Source organism: Lissotriton helveticus, chromosome 6 (assembly GCF_964261635.1).
Source record: "Lissotriton helveticus chromosome 6, aLisHel1.1, whole genome shotgun sequence".
Classification (NCBI taxonomy): Eukaryota; Metazoa; Chordata; class Amphibia; order Caudata; family Salamandridae; genus Lissotriton; species Lissotriton helveticus.
In genome coordinates this window covers 824524002-824542923 of record NC_136067.1, presented here as the reverse complement: position 1 = coordinate 824542923, position 18922 = coordinate 824524002, and the positions used below count along the sequence as shown (strand labels likewise).

The 18922-nt window shown below is 43.0% G+C and overlaps 1 protein-coding gene across 1 annotated transcript in view; it reads left to right on the top strand.

Annotated features, from left to right (window-relative positions):
- Positions 1-18922, top strand: part of AFG1L (AFG1 like ATPase) — a 562248-nt gene that overhangs the window by 406143 nt on the left and 137183 nt on the right. The window contains exon 8 of the mRNA XM_078648410.1: positions 461-543. Coding sequence (XP_078504536.1) covers positions 461-543 — 83 coding nt within the window. The remainder of the gene's footprint in view (positions 1-460; positions 544-18922) is intronic.

The window sequence follows — 18922 nt, the reverse complement described above, 5'->3', positions numbered from 1 at the left end:
ATGGCTAAATGGAGGGAAGAGTTCGGAAAGCATGTTTGGGAGTCCGTAGTATATCTGCATTGACTCATACTCATCCATCCATTTATCCGTTGAGATGTATCCATCCTCCCACAAATTCATTAGATTGCTGATACATCCCCATGCCCTTCCACAAGCGTGCCTGAACAAACTCTCTCGCACCTTCAATTAAACATCAAGGAAGAAGTACTTTCAATTAAAAAAGCCTGGCTAGTGGATTTGTCAATGCTTGTAACTATTGGTATCACAGCTCTACAGAATCTTGCGTGATTCAAAATGGGCCTTGGAAATCAATGTTATATCTAGTAGTCTTTATTCTTCATTAGAGATGTAAGTCCTGGTGCATGGAATATTTTGTGCAGTGTACACTGAAGTCTGCGAAGCTACAAACTGGTGCACGGGCAGGGCGTTGGCAGTAAACCGGTGAATTTTCTTTCCATAGACATACTGCCATACCATCCAGTTGGATTCCGGAATAGATTATAGAAAAAGATTGCTTGCTTCAGCAGGGAAACTTTACTTCCTGTAAGTACATTTTTACATTTGTTTCAATCTCTGTTGAAATAGATTTTGTTGTCAATTAATTCATATATATCTCAAAAGTACCCTATGGCTGTACCATGCAGCGCTTTGTGTAAATTGTGTACTGTATTTAATTTGTTGACCTGAAATATTTTTCAAAAGCATGTTTACTGCTCTCATGTCAGTTTGTTGGCACAAAATTGCTGCATAATAGCAGAAGAAACACACATTTGTTACTATTAAGTTATGAGCTAGCTCAGAAAAGGTGACCACTCTATGAGAAGCTATAATATCTAAAAGAAATTTGGAATGGATTGTGGAAGAAAAAGCGCAGTGACCAAGTGCCTTGAAAGGGTACATAGTGCATCCCTTTTTAGTTCGAGCCTGGGCAGCGCATGCGCTGCTCTGCTAGGCATGCTGTATGTATTCTGGTAGGGACTTGAAGCCCGCCCGCTCTCCCCCCATATTTTTCATTGGTTTGTGTCATTGTCCACTGTAAACTGTGGCTGTTCATTGGCCAATAGGCCTAGTAGGCCCTCCTTAGTACCGCCTTGTCTCATTTTGTAACCTCTCATGGCGACACCCCCTATTACATGTGTTGTTACTCAGTAGGCTTTACTAACAGCCGCAGAGCACGGTTTTCTCAAATAGCTTTGTCCTGCCTGCTGTTGCAGGCAAGACACGCTCTCTCCCCGCTTAAAAAAATATATATATCATGAATGCATTTGCAATTCAATAGGTCTTGTATTTGCGAGAGTTTAAGCTAACTGCATTGTAAATGACAATGTCTTTTATTTTTCTGTTTTAAAAACCACACATAAATAAATGGCATTGTCATTTACAATGCCAGTAGCACAAACTCTCGTAAATGCGAGACCTATTGCATTGCAAATGCTTGTTTAAAACGAGCATTTTCCAAAGCCAGTAGATTTGGCTTATGTGTGCTGTTGGCTTTGCAGGTACTTGTTTGTGGACTGGCGCATACGTTCATTCATGAGCGTCTGAAAAGGGGGCGCTACAGAGAAATTGGTTGCTTTTGTTTCTTTTTATTTTCAAATGCGTTTGATAGCACTGAATCGCTTGTGCTGCTAGGTCACTTGCAGATTCAAGGGAGGCGGAAGAACTCACCTAAACAACAAATGGAAAAATAGTGACACCAAAATACTTTGGGCTGATCAAAGACGTAATTTACAGTGTTGCAAGCCAATGGCTGAAGTTTTGAAGACACAAGAATCCAAAGGCTGAAGAAGGCAGGTCCAACACCCCTTAATATAAGTATAGAATACATGGTCCTGATTCCCAATGGCTGGAGTATGACTAGTGTGTTTCAAGAGCAAGCCAGAAGTACTCTTGTAAGCCATGAGTACATTACTGCAAAATTTCTGTGAATCAGGCCATATATATTCCATGAATGGTGCAAGTTCCATAGACATTAAAACTTCAAGGGTGTAGTGGAAAATAACCCTACGCTCAACAAATGTAATCATTAGTTGTGCAAACATCAGTTTACACCTCGTTATTGTTTTCAATTTTGTAATTAGCTACAAAGACACTGTCTTTTCTATTAGAAAAGCGTTAATGTTCTTGTAAAGGGATCGCGCGAAACACAAGTAGAAACAAAAGTCATTCCATCAATGCTAGTTCCTGTCTATGATTGACAAACGATTTGTCAGTTTTCGTAACATTGACACATTGTTTTTTTTTAAAGTTCGGTCTCTTTTCTCTCATGTCTATCTTACCAGATTTCTTGTCACTTCAACTCTTCTGAGCGTTTAGGGCATAATGTTTAATGTTCCCAGCAGATTTGTCCCAATGTCCATTGTCAGTAAATTTGCTTCATACTCTTGTGTACAGTTTGATTTGTGAACTTCTTTGCAGTGTGCAACCAGATATGTACAGCACAGGAAACCTATAAGGGTGACTATGTGCTGAGCGACCCAGAAAAGAATTAGGTGGACAGGTCATGCAAAGATCTATGTGTAGATGGTTTCTTAAAAGGGGAAAGCAGTAGGGAGCATCTTAAGTCCTCCTTCTAGCTGTCTCTGGTAACGATTTGCCTCTGCATTATTCCTGACATACTTAACAGGAATGATCATTTTGCCTGGGGATCTAAAGGTTCTTCAAGGACAACACCAACATCAAGTAATGCAAAAGTATTCTAGGGCTTTGACATACAGTGCTTTATGTGTAAATCAAAGCACCTTGAAGGCTATTCAGGTTGCCACAGCAAGCCAGATGCAGCCCTCTTTTAGTAGTAGATCTATGCTGTGATCTGGGAAGATCACAAACTGCCTATTTAATAGAGTTGTGCAGGTTGTTAACATTTATCTTGACTATCCCTGCCATTAGTGCCTTGCCATAATCAATCGGTAAGCCAGTTATGGTTTTTGCTATAGTGGACCTGTGTTCCTGAGCTAAATGATGACCAGTCTGTCTAAGCAGCGTAAGATAAGCCAATGACTGGATAACATGATTCAACTATTTATCAAACAAAAGCTGATCATTGTGAAAGACTCTCAAGGATTTCGCCTTGAACACTACCTCTCCCATTGGAAAGGGGGATAACTAGTGCTATAGGGCCTGATGTAGGTAATAGTGAAATACCGAATTCTGAATACCGAATTTTACCGATTCGGTATTTAAAAATCGGTATTTCAGATGTTGGTAAGAATTTGGTAAAAAAAAATCGAATCCTTAATATTCGTTATTACCGAATCTGTAATTGAGATTCGGTAATACCGAACACCTACCCATTCATTCCTATAGGCTTGGAGGCCCATAGGAATGAATGTGAAGACAGTCGGTATTACCGATTCGGTATTACCGAATCGGTAATACCGGGAGGTATTTCAAGGGTCCCAGGGTGTCCAAAGGACACCCTGTTGCACCCCTGAAATGTGCATGTGTGCACATGTGGCACACATGCATGGCTTAAGGGCATGGATGTGTGCCACATGGCACTTCAAAAAAAGCAGGAAAGTGCTTTTTTAAAGGAATTCGGTAATTACCACCAACTTGAAGTTGGTGGTAATTACCGATTCCTTAAGGTCCAAAAGCACTCTTTTATGTGCTTTCTACATCGCATTTAAGGAATCGGAATGGCTAAATACTGGTCGGTAGCAGTGAAATTTACCAAATTTCACCGTTACCGACCGGTATTTGGGCCACCTACATCGGGCCCATACTTCTTTAACAAGTTATCAGTGCCAATTGCAAAAAAGCGCTGTTTTAAGCAATCTACATAGAAGAAGAAATGCATCTATTCAAATTATTAGGCATTATTCCTTTGTGATTTAGAAATGTGGAAGTGGAACCCTGCAACCCAATAATTAGAATTGTACCCCAATAATCATAACACCGCAAGATTTTCAGATCTCCACAATTTACCTCAGTAGGCTCCACTCAGGGTTCATCTTGCGTAAAAAGGTACCCCACCCAACATCAGTTTAGCAGAGTATCAAAAATAAGTAAGTTGGACCACTCAATAACTGAGTCCTAGATCAGGAAGAAGTTAAAAAGTTTTATTACAGATATCTCAAAATCAAGCGGTGCAGAATAAATGCCATGAAGGCTCTGACATGCACAGTTCATACAAAATAGTCAAATATCATTTAACGTCTCAAATGAAAAGCCAAATCAAAGAAAGGTCGGACAGTATCCCCAATAGATCGGGAAGTCTGCAAGGAAATTCTGTCTCACCCCCAGAATCAAGGTACTCTTCTACACAATTCCTGCATAGAAAAGTAGCTAAAAGCACAGATTCAGCATGGCATGATCCTATGTAATAAACTAGCTTTGAATCAGAGTAATGTATGATAGTGGTACTATATGTCATAGCAATCCCATTTTTAAGAAAGCATCCTCCTTTCCTGTGTCACTGATAGCTGGAGATGTTTTGAACAAACTATGCAACATTAAACAAAAGTGATTCATGAACGTGCAAAGCTGAACCGAGCTATGGAAACACAGCAGAAGAAATCTTAAATGTTTTAACCTATCTAGTACACTAAAAGTTTCATTAATAAGCTTTTGTATTTATCACTGTTAAAAAACATTACATCAACTGTCTTTGCTTCTGCAGAACCTGTGGAGAGAGATGATGCACAGGGAAACCTGATGGACGGGGGTGAATTCAGGCGTCGAAAACAGAGACAGAAACAGAACCTATTTAGTCTAACATGGTTTTTTCACCAAAAAGTGGCATAACTAAATCATGTTATTAAACACAATTTACATCTCATATTAAACTCATTTTAACTGCATGCATTCTAATTCATTATTTGTGTATTGGATCCAACCTAAAAATCATTAGTACTCAATATTTTCACACAGAAATGTGAACTTTTAAAGGGAAACACAAACAAATGCCCCCTCTGATTATTTCATCATCACTAAAACCAAATAATAACGTTATTAGTCTGGAAATCAATCAGTCACCATCACTCTTTGCTTCCTTCTGGAACCCTCCTCCGACTACATTAGCTGGTTATAGACATAATTGTTCAGGTTCTCCATTTCATCTTCCTCCAGTTTCTTCCTTTTCAAACTATTCCCAATCTTTTCACACTTTTCAAACATCCCAAAACATTTCAGAACAAGAAACAGAACTACTGCACAAATCATTATGATTATTACAGGGGTATGATTGAATATGATGTACTTCCTCCTACACTACCTATCCATTCACCAACTTTACTAAAACATGTGACACTTACCTAGCCCACTAAACCAGGAACCTTGTTTCCCATAGACTATAATCTTTAAAAGATTAAATTTCATGCGAAAGACTCGTCCGGTTAGCAGTGAAAGAATCAATAACCCTACTATTATCCGGGATATATGTACAACACCTCTTAGCCTTTAATATTTTACAGACTCCGCCTTCTTCTGCTGGTGGCTATCTAATGCTAAATGATTCTGCCTTACCATAGCTCTAATAGCCATCATCTCTACATTTACTTGCTTCATTCTGCTGAATATGCCATCAGTTTATCTACAGGCAAACACAGACGTCTAATCCTCACATCATTAATTGCCACACCTACACAAAAAAGTATACCGCCTAATATATCTAAAACTACTTGTTCATAACTCTGTTTCACCCTTCTCGTATTAAATTTACTATCCACTTCAATAATATGGTAAACTCTACGAAACACTACTGCTAAATACAAAGACCCATCCCAGTTCTGTGGCATATTAAAATAAACAGTCTTTCCACAAGCATAATGCATCCCTCTCAGAATTGGCTCTCCACCAATCAGATAGTTTCCACTTATTTATTTCATAGGTTCTGTCGCACTCATGTTCTCCTACAAATTCAGTCTTTCTTCTTTCAAAGGACAACGCCTTACCATACACATTTCACCCCTTGGTTCCTTCTCTATCTTTAAACTAGGATGCACGCTTGACAACCAAATTTCTTCCTCTTCCTTTGTCTGCTCTGCCACAACGTTTCCTTCTTCCCAGTTCCTCACAATCTTTACTCTTCTCTCATTTTATTCTTTAATAAAATTAGGCGCTTCACTACTAAAATGCATACATGACCTTGATTAGTAATTTTTGTTTCATATTTGTTTTGTGCAATCACCCTCAAACATTTGTTTTTATTTAATTTCCCTTTTGTTTTTATAGGTAGATCTTTCAGTGTAACACATTGAAATCAGTCAAATAGGGAGAAAGAAAGTGCACACTAACACCTTATCAACTTCATTATATCTATAAACTCATGAATCATTTTAGTAGTAAATATTATCCTAAAAATCTCGAATTAAATTCTCTTGATGCACTGGTGCATCATGTTTTAATTTATTTCTAACAGTAGTAAGTTCAACATGATTTTTGACAGCAAGCTGGCTTTTGACCTCCACACTAACAAGGTCGTGTCGTCATCATTTTTTATCCTGAAAAAAATCAAGAAGCTGCTACCTTATCTCCCCCCCTCAGCTGGGAAGACTCTGGTCTCTACCTTAGTCTTCTCTAAAATAGATTATGGGAACGCTCTCTTTCTTCACACCCAGAAGCGTGTCATAACGAAGCTGCAATCCATTCAGAATGCGGCTGCCAGGATTCTCCTAAACATTCCTCGCCGCAAATCCACCACTCTTGGCATTCGTCAGCTCCACTGGCTGAGAGTTGAGAGCCGTATTAAATTCAAGGCCCTCTGTATTGCATATAAGGCAGTACACGGCATAGGACCCAGGTTCCTGACTGAAGCTTTTCAGTTGTATACTCCCAGAAGGCAATTAGGATCGGCCAATACCAGTCTCCTCCCTGTGCCACGTACAAGAACGGTCACCTGGGGAGACAGGCGCTTCCTTGTGGCCACCCCAAAACTTTGGAATCTCTTGCCACTTGCCATTAAAGCTGCCCCGAACCTGATGAGTTTTCGCAGGCTCTTGAAAACATGGCTGTTTAACGAGTAAGAGGATGGCTGACTCCAGTAGCTCCACAGCGCCGAGACACCTCCGGGTATTTGTTGCGCTATAAAAATTACGTAAATAAATAAATAAATAAATGACTAGAAACATATCCCACTGAGTTAAATACGCACAACAACAGTCCGATTAAAGCTATTAATATTGCAAATGTTATCACCAGCCCTACAATTTTACGGCATTTGCTGTACTGCGAGAAAAAATTATTGTGATGCTTACAATTTAACAGGAGCAAAAAGTTTCTTTAAAATAGTACTAGATTTTTTCTTTTCTTAAATTTTCTTTAAAAGAATAACCAAAACAAAAAGTTCAAAAATCTTCTCATGTTCTTTTGAAAGTTAATTTCAGTCAACCGTTCATTTCAGTTCTGAGTTTCAATCTTTGATCAGCAACAATCTAGATATTTTCTATCTCAAAAGTCACTTTTACTAATTGAAAGTGGTTCTTCAGTTGTAATTCCACTTTCAAATGCACTCTCAAACTTAAACTGAGATTGGTTAAGTGACTCGTAGGTTATCATTTCTGTTTCGTCCCCTTCTAAGACTGTAGATAAATATACTCAATCGGGTGAAACATTTTCTACTTTGAACTCTTCTCCTAGTTGATCTTTTGGTAACAGGAGATTCACTCCCACTAGCTTCAGGCGAGAATGGTCTTTCAAATGTTTCTGGTTTACAGTACTTCCTTTTCTAACATTCTTTTTCTTGGAATGTGGTTTTCAACTTTATTTTGTTCAAGAGTCTTTGGTAGAGTTGTGTTACTCTCTGTAACTCTTGGGCTTCAGTTTGAACTTACACTTGAACTTTGATTGATTTATTGCAAACTTTTTTTGTATAAACATTATCTAAATTTGTGCGAATGAAAATGAAAACAGAAGACACAATGAACACGTTTGAAATAGTTACAAAGCAATCACTCAGGCCATTGGCATTTATTTGATAAATTAGGATAATCCAAAACACCAGCATCATCATCACTTCCGGCCTCAGTCAGGGCCATCCGCCTATTGGCCCAACCATTTACCCCACACTTGACCATGCTTGTGGGGACACCCCTTGGCCTTGTAGACCATCCCTTCCTGCTGGGCACACCAGTCCACCTCTCGGCGCCAGAGTGGAAGGGTGGAAGGAGAAGGGGATTTCCAGCGCATGGCAATGTCATCTTTGGTGACTATCAGGGCCGTTCCCAAGAAGGACCTATGAGCCCTCGTACCTCCAGAGCGCTCAAGGACTCCCAGCAAAATCAACACAGGGTTAAGGGGGACCTCCCATCCAAGTACCTCGCTGAGCTACCCACAATCGCGGACCAGAAGTTTTGAATCACAGGGCACAGCCAAACCATGTGATAGAAGGAGCACTGCCACAGTGGGGACAGATGGGGTCAGAGAGAAGTCCTGTTCGGTGGAGCCGAGCTGGGGAGAGATAGGCAGTATGTAGGTAAATTGTTTGAATCAATCGCAGTTTGGAGGAAATTGTGATGACCCATGGTGCCATCAGAGCATCGTGCCTGTCGCCATCTTTGAGAGTTCCAACCCAGCCTTTGCATCTGGTTCTGAGATGGTCTAGAGTGCCTGGGGCATTAGCAACCAAGGTGCAGTAGATTTGGGAAATTTCTTCCCTGCCCAAATTGCCCATCAAAATGTTGGCCTCCAGTGGGCTAAACTCTAGAAGAGAGTCAGTGAGCGAGACGTGAGTTTGGAGGGCATGTTGCAAATGAAGGTATTTATATAACTGCGTATGCACCCGGGCGTAGGTGACTTGAAGTTTGTGAAACAATCGCATGTGTGTCCCTGACCAAACGTCCCGAGTTGCGAGATTCCAATTAGGTCCCAGTACCTAAAGCCCTGAAGGGGAGCCGCCTCCCTCCACCATGTACCTTGCCAAAGATGTATCATTTGTGTGAATGTGGTATCCCAATGAGTGTGTTGCAGAGCCGTCCTCCAAGCCTGGAGGGCCTTTTTTGTCACTGACTGGGTGGAGTTGGGAATGAGAGAGCCATAGAGCAGATCCAAAAGGGATAATTCCAAGCGGGGTGGGGGGGTTCCGACCATCCTCTGTTAAACCAGTCGTGGATGGCCAGGAGATGTGCGGCTAAATAATAGTTATAGATTAGCCAATCCCAGGCCACCATTGGAGGGGCCACGTTGGCAGTGTGCATATGTCAGGCGAGCCCTGGAACCGTGCCACAGAAAGGAGATTCCCATTATATCCAGGGCCCAAAACCACATCCCAAGAATGAAGAGCGACAAGTTTTGAAAGGCATGAAGAAAGCTGGGCGCTATCATCTTTTTGAATAGGGCGGTGTGCAGTTCTGATGTATGCATAAGAAAACTGGGGACCTGGGTCCTGAGTGATGTGACATCATCCTTTACTGAAGAAATCTGGGACTCAATCTTGGTGATTCATGCTGTGGCGTTTCTGAAATCCTGGCGGAGCAGCGCCACATCCATTTAGAACTCCACCACAGCTTGTGAAGTTTGGATGGCTGGAAGGATCATGGCAAGGTGTCCAGCCAGTGGGGAGCTGCCATCCCCTCTCATGGAGCCAACTTGATGGCCAGTCGAAGGGTTAGTAGTATAATGTTCTATTCGGGTCTTTGAGGTCGCCGAGCGAGTAGGCTTGTCTTTACCCCTGATGAAAGTGCACGGGCCTTACCCATCACCTTTCTCGGTGGAGACACATCCCGCTTGCCAAGACACCGCAGCAGCACAAGCATCCGCTCTCTTTACGATGGAAAGGATCGTCCGCAATGTAGACGGGAGGGTAGGGATGGCTGGGTGGGAGCCCACTGGGCGTCGTTGACAGCAGTGTGGAGCACTCTGACAAGAGTTTCTCCTTCAGCAGGACAGAAATAGATCGAAGAGCAGAAAAGACTTCGGCAGTGCGGTAAGAGGTTCGGTCCCAAGTGCAGTCTTCTCAGGGTATGTCAGGAGAGGCAGGTCATCATGGGGTCCCCCAGAGGCAGTCCAATAGTGAGTGCCCCTACCCACCACCGAGAATGCCAAGGTGAATGTGGGTGTCGCCGAGCACCTCCAAGAGTAGAAGTGCGGATAATTGAAGAAGGCAGGGGGTGGCCTGTACAGGCTGAATCCGCAGCCCGCTGACGGGGCAATATAGCAAGTCCAGTCACCAGAAGGGGATCAGGAACTTTCCCCCTTGAACCCAGGCCTAGGCCCCTCACCGCCCAACGCCCATCCAGGTCACTCCAAGGAAAAAGAAATCCAATGGGGAGGGCTCCGTCCGGGGCCCCAGGCACCTCTCTAGAATATAATTATAGGCTGATGCACACACTCAGCGCCCCTCAGAGTCATACAGTCGGAGGGGCTCAGTGGCCATCCAGGAAGGGGCCTGCAATCCCAGATTCAGGGCCCAGGGCTTCCCTAGCAATCATCCCCCCTCAGCAGGGACACCTAAAGCTTTCGGTCCCTTGTGATGCAGGCAACGGCCAGCGGGGACGCAGCCAGAGCCCCCGACTCACCCAATCAATGTGGGGAACATGGTCACTGCCCCAGGGCCTCGACTCTTCAGCGGTCGCGACAGTCCCCCCCATATCAGCTCCCTTTCACTTGCCTACAATTGGGATCCCCCTCGGTGGCACCCAACTGATCTGAAGCCTCAGTGTGAGGAGGGGGGTGTTGTCTCCCTGTCCTCAGGGTCCAAGCATGGGCAGTCCAGCAGTAGGTGGGGGTTGAGCAGGCTAACTTGCGGTATGCGGCACCAGCAGGATGATCCTCACCTCCCAGGCAGCCAATGTAGTGGGGTCAGTCAGCCACTCCCATGGCCACTTCACACTGAATGGCAATCAAGGGGGGGACAAAAATAACCCCGGAGCCTCACACCGTTGGAGCGCGGGCACCTCAGCTCCTGTAGGCCCCAGCTGAGGGGCAGCCTCTCCCTCGGCCCACATTGCCCAGCAATGCCACAGGCAGTAATCGGCACCTCTGGGCACTCCATCCAAGCCAATGCACGGCTGCTTGTTGCATCATTCTGACTCTCAAAACTATCTTCCTCACTTGTTATCTCATTGTTTGAATGTGCTTTAGGCTCTCTCGATGCAGCTGCTCTGTACACCTTTTTCCATGACCAACTGGTGTTGAGGACCAGGGTAGCCATTTCGCCAAATGTTGTGACTCCTTATTCACATTTCATCATCCTCCCAATATTCTTTGCTCTGCCTCACCTCTCAAAAGAGGAAGAGGGACTCCATCAGCTAGATCCTAGAAGAGCCTTAAGGTTTCACATGTTCAGGGGGACAATCAGCTTTTTGTGGGCTTCTTTGGGGTGCAAAAGGTAAGGCGGTGCAGAAAACTATTTTGTCACGGTAGATAGTCCTTTGCATTAAGAAAAGCAGCCTCTGGAATCCCGGAGGGCTCATTCCATCAATGTCAAGGATGCTTAAACTGTGTTGGCCCACACAGTGCCTGTTATTGGCATCGGTCAGGCCCCAACGTGGGCGTCCATGCAGACGTTCATGAAGTACTACTGCCTTGACAGCCAGGTCCAATGGGAAGGGCATTTTGTCCGTTTGGCAAGAAAGATTCACAGCACGAAGCGCAGCACAGGCTCCGACAGCACGAAGCGCAGCACAGGCTCCGACAGCACGGAGCACAGTAAAGGGCCACACCTCAGAACCAGCACAGGTGGGACGCGGTCCTCGCAGGGACTCAAAGAAGCACAAGAATGACGGTGTCCGCGCGGGGACACGAGTGAGAAGCAACAGCTGCCTCCCGCCGCGGAGCACGAGGCACCTCGCGCCACAGCACAGGGTGCGGGCATTATAAAGATATATCGTACTTTTATACGGTTGTGGCTCTGCATAGCTACGGATAAACATTTCAAAAGGTGGCGTCCCCTCCACACCTTTAGCTAAAGACAAGGCGAATTTAGAGATTACAGTCAGCCGCCTCCTTGCCTGTCAGTGACTACCTAAACATTCTACAGTAAAACAGCTGTACGCATCCCCTTATCAATAAAGTAGCAGAAATCTGGCTCCTTCTCCTCGTACAATAGACCAGATTGCGTGACAGGTCCTCACAATTTTGAGAAGTGCCGGTAGTTCCGCGCCTAGTCTTTCTGAAAGATCTGCACCGCAGGTTTTGAGCTCCTATATCGCACTGTATCTGACTGGTCCTGAAGAAGGTGGCTCGTACTCCTGTTCCTTCCACCGAAACGCGTCGACCATCTCCCCTCTTTTAAATCTAATGACTTTGGTCATTAATTGGGCATCAGATTCAATGATATAGGATACATCATTTGTTTGTGTAATGGAATGGATGTTTAGGAAGAATGTATGTGTTGTGTGCGTGCGGCTCTTTACCTGGTTTGTGCATTATTTATTGATCTAGTGTTAATATGAATCTGATCAACCACAGATATATTTGCACTGTTTCATTGTGGTGAAATTATATTTTTCAAAACAAATTATGTGGAAAAGTATATATATTTTTTTATAAATGCTATAAGTGTAAAATGATGTTAAAAAAAGGAAAAAAAAGAATCTTTCTATTGTGAAATAAAGTAAAATGAGAAAAAATTTACAATTTGTGTAGATATTGTTAGTATATGCCCTGTGTTTGAGAGACTATTCCTACGATAAAAGTACTTATAGGTCAGGAGGGAGTAATTTTCAGTTGACCCAACTGATCTGAAGCCTCAGTGTGAGGAGGGGGGTGTTGTCTCCCTGTCCTTAGGGTCCAAGCGTGGGCAGTCCAGCAGTAGGTGGGGGTTGAGCAGGCTAACTTGCGGTATGCGGCACCAGCAGGATGATCCTCACCTCCCAGGCAGCCAATGTAGTGGGGTCAGTCAGCCACTCCCATGGCCACTTCACACTGAATGGCAATCAAGGGGGGGACAAAAATAACCCCGGAGCCTCACACCGTTGGAGCGCGGGCACCTCAGCTCCTGTAGGCCCCAGCTGAGGGGCAGCCTCTCCCTCGGCCCACATTGCCCAGCAATGCCACAGGCAGTCATCGGCACCTCTGGGCACTCCATCCAAGCCAATGCACGGCTGCTTGTTGCATCATTCTGACTCTCAAAACTATCTTCCTCACTTGTTATCTCATTGTTTGAATGTGCTTTAGGCTTTCTCGATGCAGCTGCTCTGTACACCTTTTTCCATGACCAACTGGTGTTGAGGACCAGGATAGCCATTTCGCCAAATGTTGTGACTCCTTATTCACATTTCATCATCCTCCCAATATTCTTTGCTCTGCCTCACCTCTCAAAAGAGGAAGAGGGACTCCATCAGCTAGATCCTAGAAGAGCCTTAAGGTTTCACATGTTCAGGGGGACAATCAGCTTTTTGTGGGCTTCTTTGGGGTGCAAAAGGTAAGGCGGTGCAGAAAACTATTTTGTCACGGTAGATAGTCCTTTGCATTAAGAAAAGCAGCCTCTGTAATCCCGGAGGGCTCATTCCATCAATGTCAAGGATGCTTAAACTGTGTTGGCCCACACAGTGCCTGTTATTGGCATCTGTCAGGCCCCAACGTGGGCGTCCATGCAGACGTTCATGAAGTACTACTGCCTTGACAGCCAGGTCCAATGGGAAGGGCATTTTGTCCGTTTAGTCCTCCCGGACCTTTTGGTCCTAGTCTACTCCACAGACTCTCCATCTTAGGAAAATTCTGCTTTGGTATCTATTCTGAAAGTAAGGAGTTTGTGGTTAAAAGTAACCCTCAAATGAACGATTTACTTACCTGCTGTAACACTCATTCTGGTGAATATCTAACCCCAGATTCTTCACATCTAAAAAGATCCTAAATTAGAGATCTGCACACTGGTACCTAAAATTGTTCATGTCCCACATCCGTTGATGTACAAAGAGTCAAGTAAGAAACTGATGTCGACGTGCCAAAGTGGCCTTTCTAGGCGGCTCTACTCTGTCACTTCCAAGGAGAATTGAGGCCAACGCAGAGCTGCACTGAGCCACCTAGAGGCACATAGGAGCACTGCTGTAAAAACCTTCGGATGTAGTCTGGTGCCTGTGTAATACGCTAAAGGTCAGGAATCTGTGGTCCGATAGAATATCAACCAGAAAGAGCGTCACTGAAGGTAAGTAACTTCTTCCTTGCTTATTTGCTTTTTTCATTCAATTGTGTCCAACATGATTGGTATCACAAGTAAAACTAAGATTTCATCAATTATATTGCTTATATTTGAAGTATATTTTCCTTGCAAGGGGATTTATTTAGCTATATGACATCATGATTCTTCAAGCTTTCTACTTTGAGATTGAGAACAGTCAGAGTGTTGCCATTTAAAAAGGCATTTCATATATTGTGTGTGGAAGGACAAATCCCACCAATGTATAGAGTGAAGGCCCCTGAGAACGCTGTGATTTAGCTGGTTAATCCAGTATTGATGTCAGAGGTCATGGCAATGTGTTCTTTAATCCTGTGCTTTTGTGCTTGAAACTAGGAGCTTCAAGTTCAATGGTCACCGAACAAAAAAATTGACTGTAGGAATATCCACCCTGTGGTAAATATGTCCAGCATAGGGATTTGTGGTTGGACATAATTCTCAGACCTGACCAAACATTTAAAACTATATTCCCAACACCACAGAACCTTACCAGCATGTCTAGTCTAGAATAGATTACATGTATAGGGGGGAATCAAACACGTAGGTTCTCTCGCTTGGGTTACTCTGCCTCCCAACATCCACCAGCTCACAGTCCAAGCATATTGCCTGCAGAGTCAGTGTGGTTTTAGTGGAGTTCTGTTCGCAAATGTTGATCTGCCCAGTACTTGCTCTAGAAGATATTTAAAAATTCCTGATCACAAGAGGTTTTATCACTAATTCCCCAAAATCGTATTGGCTTAACAGAAGACGAAAAGCTTGATGCCCTCCTATTATGAACCATAAATGTTAAGACTATACCCTGGCTTAACAGTTATCTTCGTTTAATCTGTGTCTTACCTCTGGGATCTGCAAAAAGAACAATTGATGGACAGAAAGCAGAACAATGTCATACATTAACTCCAGTACAGAGATCTGGGCCTAAATCCATCGTTTTTTGATGCCATTCCAGTTTGAACCCAGCCATATGCAAATCAGTCTTGACCTTGTGCCCAATGGGAACAGTCCAGCCCGAACTGCCAGGCCAGGTCCTCCCTGGACTGGAAACAAGCATTCTAGGACCAGTTGCAGGGGTTCACCCCTCTTCAGCCAGGATAGCTTGATTCCAATGGCATGGAGAGCATGGGACCCACATCTGGGCATACCCGTTCCACTCGGGTGACAAATGCAAAAAGAACAATTGATGGAAGAATGCAGAACAATGTCATACATTCACCCTAGTACAGAGATCTGGTCCTTAATCCATCGTTTTTTTACTCCCCATGCCATTCCTATAATGGCTATTCCTATAAAAGGCTATAAGCAGATTCGCCATGTTCTTGGTGATAATAAGATTTCATTCTAGGTAGATGACTGAATTGTCAGAATTTACCTTCTTTGGATACATTTTGAATTGTTTCACACACTTAAATAATAGCTATTATAATACTTAGCCCAATGGGTCTCATTTTATTGATCGAGGAAGTTGGATGACAAATTAGGTTTTCCCTTCTGGAAATCAAATGTAGATCTACTGAGCTTTCTTTTTGACTCTATTTGTGCTATAATTTTTTATTGTACTAAATAAAAGAAGTCTAGTTCTACAAAGAGTGCAGATTATTAGGCCATGTTGGTGTCCCAATAAGGCATTGCCATTGTGCCCAAAAAGAGCTTATCAGGGTAAACCCTCTAACTCACAGAATTAACCTGAGCTCAACCTCCTGATAGCAATGGCACAGAGCAGACAGACTTAACTTATGGCAATGTGTAAAGTACTTATGTAGTACTAAAACACGAATAAAGTGAAAATACAAAACAATAAAAATCTTGAATCAAATGAAAACAATGAAGTAAAATTTAATAAACAAAATTACACAAAAATGTTTAGTAAGAGTAACCGAAGGTATGAATTTTCAAATGGAAATTAATCCTAAAAACACAAAGTGGCAAAGATATTCAGTGGTCGCGGTACACCAGATCCTAGGTGGAATTAGGAGCTGACCGCGTTGGCGCGCAGGCCAAATACACCAAACAGGTTTGTCCTGGTCAAAGATTTTATCGTCTGACTTAGCACTTTAATTCCCATTTCATCAAAGCAGTACACTACTGAAGCGCTCCAGAACCTAAGGGAAGGTACTTAAAGACTCACAGGTTGCCAAGCAGAGGCCAACATCAGGATCCATTCCAGGAGCAGTCGCTACTGATCAGCTGGGTAGTTTCAAACCTCTTGTAGCTTGTGTTTTATCCCTGGCTGGAGATCTGTCTTATGAGCCTTGGTGTCCACTTCTTTGTCCTGGGTACAAGAAGAAACAGGTCCAGTCCTTTAGGACTCCTCTCAGAACACGGACAGCAGACCCAGTCCACTTCTAATCTTGCACAGGTCCAGAAAGTATTTTGAAGTAGGTGCTTTAAGGCGCCACATTTATGCCCTGGCACATTTATGCATTTATGCCCTGCACTTGTTAGTGGGTGTGAATGACTCCTGGGAACGCCTTGACCAACGGGGTAAACGTTTCATGGGCTACCCTTACCCACTTTTTGCATTTTCAAGATTGCAAAAATCTTTAGCCACACTAAACTTGGGCTGTGGTTGTGTGTGGGAAGTGTACTCTGGTAATCCTTGTGTTTTCCCACATCTAACACTAAAATCCAGTTGGAAGCAGCCACTGTGCCTACAATAAACCAAGCTACAGAAGGCTGATAGGACAAAAGCAGAGTCTTAATGCAACCAGACAGTGAATCTACCAGAATAGTCTAGGCACCCTGTCCTCCTCCCTGTCAAGTGTGCCCCAAGGGTATAAGTAAACCTATAGAGAGATGTGTGGTAGGAACAGAGCAGAGTCCTTCAGCAACCTGGCACAATAATGGTCTTGGTATCCTAGTCTCTTCCCTTTCAAGTGTGCCCCAAGTGTTATATGTAAACGAAGCAGACTTGGTAAGAGGGATCTGACAGAAGCAGAATTTGACTACGAATTCTATGAGGTTCAGAGTCGTCATCTGTGCTCATTCAGGTCTGCCTATTGTTTAGCATCCAAGAACCTCAAGTAGGGAAAGGGTAATTTTCTGAAAATTACTTTTCCTTAATATTTACTAGAAATCTGACTTTACTATTGAATTGGGTTGCTAAAAGTAGTTGTTTATTTCTTTTTCTACCTGGTTCCATTCCCCATTCCAGAGATACAATATTAATATTTTAATCTGTACTCTGCATATATTACATAGGACAGGTAGGTTCTTTAAGAGCGGAAATAGCTTTTGGGTTCTAGTCATTGTAAGGACATGATAAGATTACGTTTCTACCTGTCCAACTTTAACATATCATATATGCTGCCTTGTGGGCTACAAGGCCTACATAGGGGTGATTTATTATTATTTTAAAGGAAGGTTTTTACATGTCAAAAGGGTTTATTTTGAAAGACTGAATTGCAGTTTTTACACTGCTACAGTCAGGCTTTAACGGTAGGACTGAATGAAGCCTTGTTTGCACTCACTGCCACTGTAGTGTTTCTACTATAGATTAGTAATGCCACAATTCCGATTTGCCTTACTACTAGTCATTATCTTTGACTGAAGATAGTCATATAGAACATAAATGGGATCTAAACAATATATTTTCCCGGTGGATATTCCAGAAATAGTGGTTCATTTGTAGCTCTAAATACAAAAAGGCAGGAGGTCCCATAATGCATTTGCCTTTCAGTGCAGTTCCAAAAGCAAGTAGTTAGGATTCCAGAAGATCTCTAAATATGTAAACATTCCTGGGTGTGTTGGACCCTTCCTGTAGGATACGAAGGTAATCAGGCGAGTTCCTCTCAGTTATTGGTGCCACTCAAAGCTTGCAGCATTACTCTGGACAAAAGATTTTGTTTATCTGACCAGTCTGCAAATAAAACCTCTTGTTGGACTTGCTTACACTCATTTCTTTCAAGAATTAAAACTTGCTATGACAGTCATAATACTTAGGGCTTCATTTGAGCCTATGCATCTTTGAGATTCTCAAATTATAAATGGCTTTGGGAAGACCTGTCCTGACACTAGTTAAGTTAGTAAAGTCCAGTCTCTTTCAGCTTCTTAAGCGAAGCATTTTTCAGCAAAACGAAGGAGACCATTCATAAAGGAATTTGTCTACTTTAAGTAGAAACCTGCAGTACTGTACGATTAAATGCCTTTATGAATTGGCCTCATAACATCGAAAATGGGAATATTCAGGAATTGATCGGGGAATTTTCCATATGCAATTAGCAAAAATAGAAAGCGCTGTACCCTCTATGCACTTTTACTAACAAGGAGTTAGTCTTTCTGGGGCCAATTTGCAAATGTGATGCAGCACGTCTATAGTACTACTTCACAAACTCCTGAATTCCATTGTAAGTTGGCCTCAATGTGTTTCGCTTGATCAGTCCTTCAGTTTCCCTGTGGTCCTTCTAGATTTCTGAATAAACCAGGAGATGTGTGCAGTATTTTCAGGTGGTTTTACTCTAGTGTGGTTAACACACGAGTTCAGAATACAGATTGTAAATTGAGCTCTAAAATGTGGTTTTGACACACCAGAGGAGTATGGACAATCTCCCACACTTGTCTCTCCAATGCAACTCAAATGACAGTGACATGGAAGTGTCTCCAACTTCAGTTGTCCACTGGCTTCCATTATGCATTGCATAGTGTAACGTAGAGTTGATTACCGTCGTAACGAGATCCCTGTAAGGAACCACTGCGTTTCAGGAAAATAAGACATCCAGAAGATCTGTTGTTCACAATCTTGTTTGCCCTTGATATCTTCTGCATCCATTTCTCTCTGCATGGCAGTGCCTTTCAGATGCTGCCTTTCAACGGGCTGTAATTGGAAGCCTGTTTTCTTGACAGGGTTATCCTGAGCTTTCTCCACTTTAT